This window comes from Trachypithecus francoisi, unplaced genomic scaffold (assembly GCF_009764315.1).
Source record: "Trachypithecus francoisi isolate TF-2019V2 unplaced genomic scaffold, Tfra_2.0 Lachesis_group11, whole genome shotgun sequence".
Taxonomy (NCBI): Eukaryota; Metazoa; Chordata; class Mammalia; order Primates; family Cercopithecidae; genus Trachypithecus; species Trachypithecus francoisi.
The window spans coordinates 10,420,820-10,432,981 of NW_022681456.1; the positions used below are offsets into that span (position 1 = coordinate 10,420,820).

Consider the following 12,162-nt stretch of genomic DNA (forward strand, 5'->3'; position numbering starts at 1 on the left):
TTCCCTGACATTTTCCTATTCAGTGTTGCCTTTTCACTAGGCAAGCTGATGTGCAGCCATGAACAAGAAGAGGAGGAAAAAATTTAATATTTTGATTCTTAGATTGGAAGTCAGTCTCCCAAGGGTCATTTTAGGTTTCTACTTGGCAGGCAGCGGCTCAGAAGCAACTATACCTTTCTCAGTTTTGCTCTGGACAGCCCAGCCTGAGGGAGAAAGCGCGCATTGATAAAGAACATAACCAAACCTCACCCAACTTCTCTTTTCAGCACCCTAATTAAAAAGGCTAAATGAGGTGGCTCTTCCCTGCTCATGAAAATCATCTCTGAAGTAACCCTGAAACCTGTTAACAAAGGCGCATTTATTCAGCACAATAGAACTTTGATATCTGCAATGCTTAAAAAAATACATTCCCATTCCTGAGGAAATTAACTTGCCAGGTTCAGTTTAAAAGCGATGAACCTTCCTTATTTTACTCCAGTAAAATAAAAAGAAACCAAGGAAACATATTTTTTTCTTTAGTATTAAAAATATCTTTTATTGACTGAAGCTGATCAATTATTTTAGAGAAGACACAGAGGCATATAGTATAATCTGTAAAAAATTAAATTACTTTACAAATTAAAATGGAAGTGTTTTAGTCTTTAAGATTTTTAAAAACGCATATGAAAGTTGATCTTCCAACAGGCTTTGGTTTGTGTCAGTAGGTGGGACTACTATAGACAGAAAGATGGGGCTCTGCTCAGCTTGGGACAGAAGGACCTCAAGTAACCAGGGAGCTATTTTCCAGTTACATTGTATATCAAAGCACCTTATGTCTTTTTACATAGCAAAGTCAAGAGCTAAAACCATGAGAGAATACTATTTCTCATATATTTTGAACTGACTCTGATAAGCTATTGTTTAGAATTTAAATGTATGCACAGATTTTTTAAAAATCAGATAGTTAAAACAGCACTTTCTATGCAGGGGTTCCTTCTCTATTTGACGTTCACATTTTTAAAGAGCTTCTCTAGCACTTAGCTGTAGTCTGTGTCTTTACAGAGAAGTCTGTTTCATTCTTAGCATGATTCCAAGTTTCTGTATGTACAATAAGGTCTACTTTCTTACACACGAAAATATTTCTTCAGCACAAAAATGGTTAACTTGAAAATAAAGTGTAGATGTTTAAAAATTAACTTTCTAGTTCTGCTCGCCGCTGGAATTAAGTGTCGTTTATGAAGAACTACAATCCTCTTTCAGTTTTACGGTTAAGTATTCATTCAGCATTGGTGTCTGCTTTCTGTCTTCCACATAGATGAGAAATCTGCTTTTGGATGAAGAAAAAACACGATGCTAATAAAATACAATCAATTAACATTGGAGAGCGTGCTATAAGCTCCTGGTGTCTAAAATATTAACTGTACATCCTGATTTTTATCAACATCAGGACGTGCAAAATACTGTAAATATGAAAACTCAGCAGAGAGAGGGAGGGGAGAGAAGAGGAGGGATGGGGGCGGGGATGGTGCTGCTCGGGCTCTCTGCTTCCCCAGAGTCTTTGAAACGCTGATATGCTTACCTTCAAAAGATCTGAAATGCCTGTACCCTTTAGCTTATCAAACTGGGTTCTGAAGAAACTGCATACGAAATGCAGGTTTGACAGAAGTAAACACAAATCCAGAAAGTGTTTACTGGGTCAATAAACGTTTTTTATGAAGATTTTACCCCACGTAAAACTTTTTTTTTTTTTTTTGAGACGGAGCTTTGTTCTTGTCACCCAGGCTGGAGTGCACCGGCCCAATCTCCACTCACTGCACCCTCCGCCTCCCGGGTTCAAGCCATTCTCCTGCATCAGCCTCCCCAGTAGCTGGGATTATAGGCATGTGCCACCACACCTGGCTATTTTTTTTTTTTTTTTTGTATTTTTAGTAGAGACAGGGTTTCGCCATGTTGGCCAAGATGGTCTCAAACTCCTGACCTCAGGCGATCTGCCCCACTGGGCCTCCCAAAGTGCTGGGATTACAGGTGTGAGCCACCGCGACCAGCTACGCCATGTAAAACTTTTATAAAGCTTTACTACATGTAAAGACTTCTTGGCCAGGCGTGGTGGTTCAAGCCTTTAATCCTAGAACTTTGGGAGGCTAAGGCAGGCGGATCACCTGAGGCCAGGAGTTCGAGACCAGCCTGCCCAACATGGCGAAATCTTGTCTCTACTAAAAATACCAAAAAAAAAAAAAAAAAAAATTAGCCAGGTGTGGTAGCACATGCCTGTATTCCTAGCTACTTGGGAGGCTGAAGCAGGAGAATTGCTTGAACCCAGGGGGCGGAGGTTGCAGTGAGCTGAGATTGCACCATTGCACTCCAGCCTGGGCAACAGAGCAAGATTCCATCTCAAAAAAAAAAAAAAACACACTTCGTTCTGGACAGATGCTCAGATGAAATGCTGAAACATTGATCTGATTTTTTTTCACCCATAATTTTTTTTTTTTTTTTGAGATGGACTCTCGCTCTGTCACCTAGGCTGGAGTGTAGTGGCACGATCTCGGCTCACTGCAAACTCCGCCTCCTGGGTTCACGCCATTCTCCTGCCTCAGCCTCCCTGAGTAGCTGGGACCACAGGCGCCCGCCACCATGCCCGGCTAGTTTTTTTGTATTTTTAGTAGAGACAGGGTTTCACCATGTTAGCCAGGATGGTCTCGATCTCCTGACCTCGTGATCCACCCGCCTCAGCCTCCCAAAGTGCCACTGCGCCCGGCCAATTTTTTTTTCTTTTTTTTTTTTTTTTTTTTGAGACTGAATTTCACTCTTGTTGACCAGGCTGGAGTGCAATGACACCATCTCGGCTCACTGCAACCTTTGCCTCCCAGATTCAAGCAATTCTCCTGCCTCAGCCTCCCAAGTAGCTGGGATTACAGGCATGCACCACCACGCCCGGCTAATTTTGTATTTTTAGTAGAGACGGGGTTTCTCCATGTTGGTCAGGCTGGTCTTTAACTCCTGACCTCAGGTGATCCGCCCACCTCAGCCTCCCAAAGTGCTGCGATTACAGGCTTGAGCCACCGCGCCGGGCAGTTTTTTTTTTTTCTAATAAATTATTTGGTTATTATTATTATTATTATCATTTTTTTTTTTTTTGAGACGGAGTCTCGCTCTGTCACCCAGGCTGGAGTGCTGTGGCCGGATCTCAGCTCACTGCAAGCTCCGCCTCCCAGGTTCACGCCATTCTCCTGCCTCAGCCTCCCGGGTAGCTGGGACTACAGGCGCCCGCCACCTCGCCCGGCTAGTTTTTTGTAGTTTTTTTTTAGTAGAGACGGGGTTTCACCGTGTTAGCCAAGATGGTCTCGATCTCCTGACCTCGTGATCCGCCCGTCTCGGCCTCCCAAAGTGCTGGGATTACAGGCTTGAGCCACCATGCCCAGCCCATATGCCACATTTTCTTTATCCATTAGTTGATGGGCATCTGCACTGGTTCCATATTTTTGCAATTGCGAATTGTGTTGCCATAAACATGTGTGTACAAGTGTCTTTTTCATATAATGACTACTTTTCCTCCGCGTAGATACCCAGTAGTGGGATTGTTGGATCATATTGGAGTTCTACTTTTAGTTCTTTAAGGATAATCTCCACACTGTTTTCCATAGTGGTTGTACTAGTTTACATTCCCACCATCTGTGTAAAAGTGCTCCTTTTTTACCACATCCACGTCAACGTCTATTATTTCTTGATTTTAAATTATGGCCATTCTTGCATGAGTAAGGTGGTACTGCATTGTGTTTTCTTTTTTTTTTTTTTTGAGACAGAGTCTCCCTATTGTCGCCTGTATCCTCTGTATCTTGGCTCACTGTAACCTCTGCCTCAGCCTCCCAAGTAGCTGGGATTACAGGTGCCTGCCACCATGCCTGGCTAATTTTTTTATTTTTAGTAGAAATGGGGTTTTACCATGTTGACCAGGCTTGTCTCAAACTCCTGGCCTCAAGCGATCACCTGCCTTGGCCTCCCAAAGTCCTGGGATTACAGGTGTGAGCCACCGTGCCCGGCCTGCATTGTGGTTTTGATTTGCCTTCCCCTGATAATTAGTGAGGTTGAGCATCTTTTCATATTAGATTCTGATTTTTAAAGCTGTGTCTATGTATTCACTTCCCAAGATTTAAAATTCTAGGTATTGAGAATAATAACTTTTTTTTTTGAGACGGAGTCTTGCTCTGTTGCCCAGGCTAGAGTGCAGTGGTGCGATCTTGGCTCACTGCAACCTCCACCTCCTGGGTTCAAGCGATTCTCTTGCCTCAGCCTCCCAAGTAGCTGGGATTATAGGTACCCACTACTGTGCCTGGCTAATTTTTGTATTTTTAGTAGAGACAGACCAGGCTGGTCTCAAACTCCTGACCTCATGATCCACCCACCTCGGCCTCCCAAAGTGATGGGATTACAGGTGTGAGCCACCGCGCCCGGCCTTTTTTTTTTTTTTTTTTTTTTAAGAGACAAGGTCTCACTCGGTTCCCATGCTGGAGTGCAGGAGAACAAGAACTTTTTCATCAGCATTTCTCTTGCAAGTAATGACATTTTACTCTGATTAAATTTAGAAGGTATGTATAAATCAGTTGAGCAAAAGAGAAAGTATTACAAGTCAAACAAATGCATGGCCTTGACTCAACGTTATCAATGTTCCCAAGTTACTTATTAAATATTAATTGAGATATAAGGTGAGATAAGCAAAGGTGACTTACCCATGATCACGATGAATACTGAAGTTGCCTTTTGTTTCCTTCAATAACTGACAAAGGTATTTTTTTGAGCTGACTCTTCTGGGACCTCCAAGTTCTAGAAAACAACTCCCAGATTAGTATCCAGGATAGAAAAACTAGAAAATTATTAAGAAGACTAAACACAAATATAGCAGAAATGCCTTTAAAAGACATTAGATGAGGCTGGGCGCCATGGATCATGCCTATAACCCCAGCACTTTGGGAGGCCAGGGTGGGCAGATCACTTGAGGTCAAGAATTCAAGACAAGCCTGATCAGTATGATGAAACCCCATCTCTACCAAAAATACAAAAATTAGCTGGGCATGGTGGTGCCCGCCTGTAATTCCAGCTACATGGGAAGCTGAGGTGGAAGAATTGTTTGAACCCAGGAGGTGGAGGTTGCAGTAAGCCAAGATCATTCCACTGTACTCCAGCCTGGGCGACAGAGTGAGACACTGTCTCAAAAAAAAATAAAGATAAAAATAAAAATAAGATGTTAGATGAAGAGATATCTGCACTCCACTCCATATTCACTGCAGCCAAGATGCAGAAGCCATCTAAGTGCCCATCAGCAGATGAGTGGATCAGGAAAATGTAGCATATACGCACAATGGAATACTATTCAGCCATAAAAACAAACAAAATTCTGTCATTTGCAACAGTGTGGAAGAACCTGGAGGACATTAGGCTACGTGAAAGAAGCCAGGCACAGAAAGACAAATGCTGCCTGATCTCACTTCAACATGAAATCTAAAAAATGTGGAACTCAATGGCGTGAACCTGGGAGGCGGAGCTTGCAGTGAGCCAAGATCGCACCACTGCACTCCAGTCTGGGCAACAGAGCGAGACTCCATCTCAAAAAAAAAAAAAAAAAAAAAATGTGGAACCCATAGAAGCAGAGAGTAGAATAGTGGTTACCAGGGGCTGGGGGAGGGAGTGGTTGGGGAAAGGAGAGCTATTGATCAAAGGTACAAAGTTTCGATTAGACAGGAGGAAAAAGTTTCAGTGATCTATTGCACAGCACCATGACTATGGTTAATAAAAATGTATTGGCCAGGCACAGTGGCTCATGCCTGTAATCCCAGCACTTTGGGAGGCCGAGGCGGGCAGATCACAAGGTCAAGAGCTCGAGACCATCCTGGCCAACATGGTGAAACCCCGTCTCTACTAAAAATACAAAAATTAGCTGGGCGTAGTGGCACGCGCCTGTAGTCCCAGCTACTTGGAAGGCTGAAAGGCAGGAGAATCGCTTGAACCTGGGAGGTGGAGGTTGCAGTGAGACAAGATCATACCACTGCACTCCAGCCTGGTAACAGAGCAAGACTCTGTATCAAAAAAAAGAAAGAAAATAAAAAGATAAATAAATAAATAATGTATTGTGTTTAAAAAAAAAAAATTATAGAGACAGGGTCTTCCATTTTTGCCCATTCCTGGCTTCACATGATTCTCCCGCCTCAGCCTACCAAAGGGCTAGGATTACAGGTGTGAGCCATTGTGCCCAGCCAATAATAATGTATTATATGTTTCAAATTTGTTAAATGAATAGATTCTAAATATTTCCACTACAAAGACATGATAAATCTGAGAGGTGCTAGATACAGCTGGTTTAGTCATTCCACTACGTTATATACATATTATAACATTGCACTATACACTATAAATATATATAATTATTGTCAATTTAAAAAAGAACTTAGGGGCTGTGTGTGGTGGCTCACACCTGCAATCCCAGCACTTTGGGAGGCTGAGGTGGGAGGATCTCTTGAGTCCAGGAGTTTGAGACCAGCCTGGGCAACACAGGGAGACAAAAAATATACTTAAAAAAAAATTAGCCAGGCGTGGTGACACACACCTATAGTCCCAGATATTCAGGAGGCTGAAGTGGGAGGACGGCTGGAGCCTGGGAGTTTGAGGTGGAAGTGAGCCATGATCGTGCCACTGCACTCTAGCCTGAGCAACGGAGTGAGACCCGGTCTCAGAAAATAATAAATAAATAAGACCTTAGGAAATGAACAAAATATAATGAAGTGACTGCATACAATTGCCATCCACCCATCCAACAAAGGCTTCTTGACTTCCCATTCATGTGTGGGGGTCCCCTTTGTCTCTAATCTAGAAGGACTTCTCTGTCTGCTTTACCATGTGTGTCACAGCTACACGCTGGCCATCGGCTAATGCCCAGATATAACTGGCTCGCTGACAGGCACCGATCCAGTGAGCCCTAAGTGAGCCCTGTTGAAAACAGTGGTCAGTAGTTAAGCATCAGCAACTCTAAGTGCTGCGCTGCCTCGTTAGCCTGCTTAGGTGTCTGGGTGGGGAAAAGGGGAAGGAGGGGAGTGGAGAGGTGAGGGGGAGGAATGAAGGGGAGATGATGCCCGGAAAGACCCCGGTGCATTCCGTGGTGACCCCTGGCTTGCAGGTGAGCCCACCTTCTCACCTCCTCCTGCCTGCGTGGCCTGCATTCCACCCACGCCGGGATCCCTCACAGTTCCTCAGGGGCACCCAAGGGTGCTTTCAGGCGACTGTACTTTTACTCATGCTGCTTCCTCTTTATGCAAATTGCCCATGTATTTTACCATCTGATTTTCTTTTTTTTTTTTTTTGAGACAGAGTCTCGCTCTGTTGCCCAGGCTGGGGTGCAGTGGTGCGATCTTGGCTCACTGCAACCTCTGCCTCCTGGGTTCAAGCAATTCTACTGCCTCAGCCTCTTGAGAAGCTGGGATCACAGGCTTGCCACCATACCAGGGTAATTTTTGTATTTTTAGTAGAGAGGGGGTTTCGCCATGTTGGCCAGGCTGGTCTGGAACTCCTGCCTTCAGGTGATCCACCTGCCTGGGCCTCCCAAAGTGCTGGGATTACAGGCTGAACCACCGTGCCTTGCTACCATGCTGTGTTTTCTCTTATTTATTTAAAAACTTCATTCTAAAAGGGATTCGCAGGCTTTATCAGCCCACCACAAGAAAGGCCAAGAGCCCCGACAGGTAACATCAACCATCTCAAGCCAGCAATCAGAATGGCCAGGCCCATGCAGTAGGCACAACTCCAAGCTCAGTTTATGGTAGGGTCTGCTCCCCACTCCTACCCTCAAGGCAAGGAGGAAGCCTGCCATGAGGCGATGTGCTCAGCTGTGCTTCCTCTTACTCTCACTCCTTTTTTCTCCTTTGTCTATTTTTAAATTATTGGAGTTTTTCTTGAATAGTTTAAAAATCAAAATAATAAAAACAGGTATAAACTGAGAAGTCCTGCTTCTACCTCATCCCTCATACCTCCTACTGGTAAAATTTATATCATCTTTCCACTGTGTGTCCTTGTACAAATATATATTCTTATTTCTGTCCTCTTTCTTTTCTTCTTTTCTTTTCTTTGTTTCTTTCTTTCTTTCTTTTTTTTTTTTTTTTGAGATAGGCTCATGCTGTATCGCTCAGGCTGGAATACAGTCACTTAATCAGCTCACTGCAGATCCTCCTGTCCCAGCCTCCCGAGGGCCTGGGACTACAAGTGTGCTCCACCATGCCCCACTAATGTTTTTAAAAACCTTTTTTTTTGTAGAGACAGGGTCTAGCTATGTTGCCCAGGCTGGTCTTGAACTCCTGGGCTCAAGCAATCCTCCCACCTTGGCCTCCCAAAGTGGTGGGATTACAGGTGTGAGCCACTGCTCCTGGCCATCTCCTTACGTACGTGGAATGCCATATGAACCTTCAGTATCTTGCATGTTTCTCACTTAGCAATATACCTGGAAATATTTCCACATCCTAGAGCACCTCATTCTGTTCTACGGCAGCTCAGAACTCCACCGTGTGGGTGGACCACCGCTTATTCCCTCGGTTCCCTTTTGCTGGACACTGGGTGGCCTGCTACCGTTTGCTATCGTAAAGCAATGCTGCAAAGAAACACATGTGCCTATGCCATTTCATACACATGTAGAAGTATCCGTGGGAGAGATTCCCAAGGTGACACTGCATTGTCAAAGCGTCAGTTCTTCGGTGATTTTTAGAAAACATTGCCAATTTCCCCGGCAGGAGGACTGAATCATTTCATGCTCCCTGGCAACGTGGGAGAGTGCCTGTCTCACAGCAAGGCTCTGAATTACAACCCTTGTCTGTAGCAACAGATGGCAAAGCCCTGGAGAAGCACACAGGCTGCTCAGAACTTTACCCTGCTTCATTATTGCAGAAATTAAGAATTTTTAAACAAAATTATTTGCTTTTTCTGTACCTAGCTGTACTCAGTACAAAGGCATAGGGGGAGGAGTTTGTAAAGCATGTTGCCAAGTAAATCCCTGTTATTTAAATTCTGTCTTCCCAATATCTCTAGAATCAGTTAATGTACCAGAAAATGTATGCTATCTGGAGCCAACAGTTTTTCCAATTAAATGATTTTCTGATTCTAGCTGTAGGATGTTGAGTAAAGAGATTCGGTCATTTTTCCCTTCCTGTAAAATGTAACGTTGGAATTAGATATCACTTCTGGTTCTTTCTAGCTCAAACACTCTCACAAAAATATATTTTTTGGAGGCCGAGACGGGCGGATCACGAGGTCAGGAGATCGAGACCATCCTGGCTAATACGGTGAAACCCTGTCTCTACTTAAAAATACAAAAAAACTAGCCGGGCGACGAGGCGGGCGCCTGTAGTCCCAGCTACTCGGGAGGCTGAGGCAGGAGAATGGCGTAAACCCGGGAGGCGGAGCTTGCAGTGAGCTGAGATCCGGCCACTGCACTCCAGCCTGGGCGGCAGAGCAAGACTCCGTCTCAAAAAAAATATATATATATATATATATTTTTTTGACACAGGGTCTTGCTCTGTTGCCCAGGCTGGAGTGCAATGGTGTGATCATGGCTCGCTGTAGCCTTGAACTCCTGGGCTCAAAGTCATGATCCTCTTAACTTAGCCTCCTGAGTAGCTGGAACTGTAGGCGTGAGCTGGAACGTGGCTAATTTTTATTTTTTAGCAATGGGGTGTCGCTTTCTTGCCCAGGCTGGTCTCGAACTCCCAGGGTCAGGCAATCATCCTGTGTAGTCCTCCCAAAGAGCTAGGATTACAGGTGGGAGTTACTGCATCCAGCTAATTTTATTTTATTTTTCTTAGACAGTGTCCCAGTCATGGCCCAGGCTGCAGTGCAGTGGTATGATCATAGCTTACTGTAGCCTTGACCTCATGTTCAAGCGATCCTCCTGCCTCAACCTCCCAAGTACCCAGGACTACAGTCACAGGTCACCAACGCCTGACTAACTTTTTGTATTTTTAGTGGAGACAGGGTTTCACCGTGTTAGACAGGATGGTCTTGATCTCTTGACCTCGTGATCCGCCCGCCTCAGCCTCCCAAAGTGCTGGGATTACAGGCGTGAGCCACCGCGCCTGGCCATTTTAAAATTTTTTGTAGAGACAAGCTCTTGGTATATTGCCCCGGCAGAACTTGAACTCCTGCCCTCAAGGGATCCTCCCACCTCAGCCTCCCAAAGTGCTGGGATTATAGATGTGAGCCACTGCACCTGGCCAGCTTTGTCTTTTTTCTGCATGTTCCTATCAGTTCCATTCAAGGTAGGCCCTGAGACCCCCTGTGGCAGATGCTGGGTGCCACAGCCAGGGTGCCAAGGTGGAGAAGGGTCCTGAGACGCTCACAGTGAGCAGGAGGCATGGACGCAGTCACCTGTCAGGGATCTGATGTGCACTCTGATGGAGACAGATAAACATGCACACATGCATGCACACACACACACAGCACCACACTAGCAGGACAAAAGTGAGGGAGTGCTTGATTATATCTCAGGAATTTGACATAAAACCCTAAAGAAGAGGTTGAGAAGACAACCTGAAGCCACGAGGACAAGGAGGAGACATCTGTTGCTATAACTCTTGTTTGGAAAATGTGAATTTGGGCCGGGCGCAGTGGCTCACGCCTATAATCCCAGCACACAGGGAGGCCGAGTTGGGAGGATCACTTGGGGTCAGGAGTTTAAGACTAGCCTGGCCAACATGGTGAAACCCTGTCTCTACTAAAAATACAAAAAATTAACCAGGCATCGTGGTTCACACCTATAATATCAGCTACTCAGGAGGCTGAGGCAGGAGAATGGCTTGAACCAGGAAGTGGAGGAAAGAGTGAAACTCCTTCTCAAAAATAAAATGAAAATTAAAAAATAGGCCGGGCGTGGTGGCTCAAGCCTGTAATCCCAGCACTTTGGGAGGCCGAGGCAGGTGGATCACAAGGTCAGGAGACTGATACCGTCCTGGCTAGCACGGTGAAACCCCATCTCTACTAAAAACACAAAAAAATAAAAAAATTAGCTGGGCGTGGTGGCGGGCACCTTTAGTACCAGCTACTCGGGAGGCTGAGGCAGGAGAATGGCGTGAACCTGGGAGGCGGAGCTTGCAGTGAGCCATGATTGTACCACTGCACTCCAGCCTGGGTGACAGAGCAAGACTCTGTCTCAAAACAATATATATATATGTAAAACTGGCATGCAATCTTTATTCCATCAAAGTTCATGGATCCCCTGAATTCTATTCAACAAATTCTGATTTAAATTATCTGTCCAACAAATCCATAGAGATAGAAAGTAGATTGTGGTAGCCAGTGGCTGTGGCAGTGGGTGTGGGGTCTCCTTTTGGGGCGATTAAAATATTCTAGAATTAGACAGGGGTAGTGGCTGCACGATTTTATGAATATGATTTAAAAAAACCACTGAATCGTACACTTTAGAAGGGTGAATTGTATGTGAATGATAAAATGTGAATCCTCTCTCTCTCTCTTTTTGATACAGGGTCTCACTCTGTCATCCAGGCTGGAGTGCAGTGGCAAGATCACCGCTCACTACAGTTGTGACCTCCCAGGATCAAGTGATCCTCCCATCTCAGCTTCCTGAGTAGCTGGGACTACAGGTGCATGGCAGGGTGTCCAGCTAATTAAAAAAAATTTTTTTTTGTAGAGGTGGGGTTTCCCAGTGTTGCCCAGGCTGGTCTCAAACTCCTTGGCTCAAGTGATCCATCTGCCTTGGCCTCCCAAAGTGCTGGGATTACAGGCGTTAGGCACCATGGCTGGCCTAGATCTCAATTTTAAAAAATAGATTTTAAAGAAATAGCTGCCAAAGAATGACCAGAAAAGTCATAAAGGTTCTCCCCAGACACAGGGGAAGAAGCAGCCTCACTGCATACATTTACAGGGATAGTTAAGCACCAAAACAGTTTTGGCATAAAAACCTTCCTCTGCCCCAGTATAAATGCAATGCTTCACTAATGCCTCAGAGACAGCTTGTGAAGAAGAAATCTTCCAGGAAACACTAGAGTCCAGCACGGTTTCCACTTTGAAAAGCTTATAGGGCACACATGGTATACTTTGAAAAACTTCTATTTTTGGATCCTGTTCTTCTTTAAGGTAATCTCTGCAACTACCTGTTTAGGCTCATGGCAATGAGCATCTTGATTCTAAAATGATTAATGT

At 44.7% G+C, this 12,162-nt stretch overlaps 1 protein-coding gene across 3 annotated transcripts in view; it reads right to left on the reverse strand.

Moving 5' to 3' along the window:
• Positions 1-499: 499 nt before the first annotated feature.
• CCDC62 (coiled-coil domain containing 62) overlaps positions 500-12,162 on the reverse strand; it is a 55,752-nt gene continuing 44,089 nt past the window's right edge. For 2 of the 3 annotated variants that reach the window (XM_033220270.1, XM_033220268.1), the window contains 2 exons: positions 4,704-4,797; positions 500-1,306 (listed from right to left, as the gene is read on the reverse strand). In XM_033220270.1, coding sequence (XP_033076161.1) covers positions 4,744-4,797 — 54 coding nt within the window. In that variant the 3' untranslated portion in view covers positions 500-1,306; positions 4,704-4,743. The remainder of the gene's footprint in view (positions 1,307-4,703; positions 4,798-12,162) is intronic. The other variant, XM_033220269.1, reaches the window with a different exon arrangement.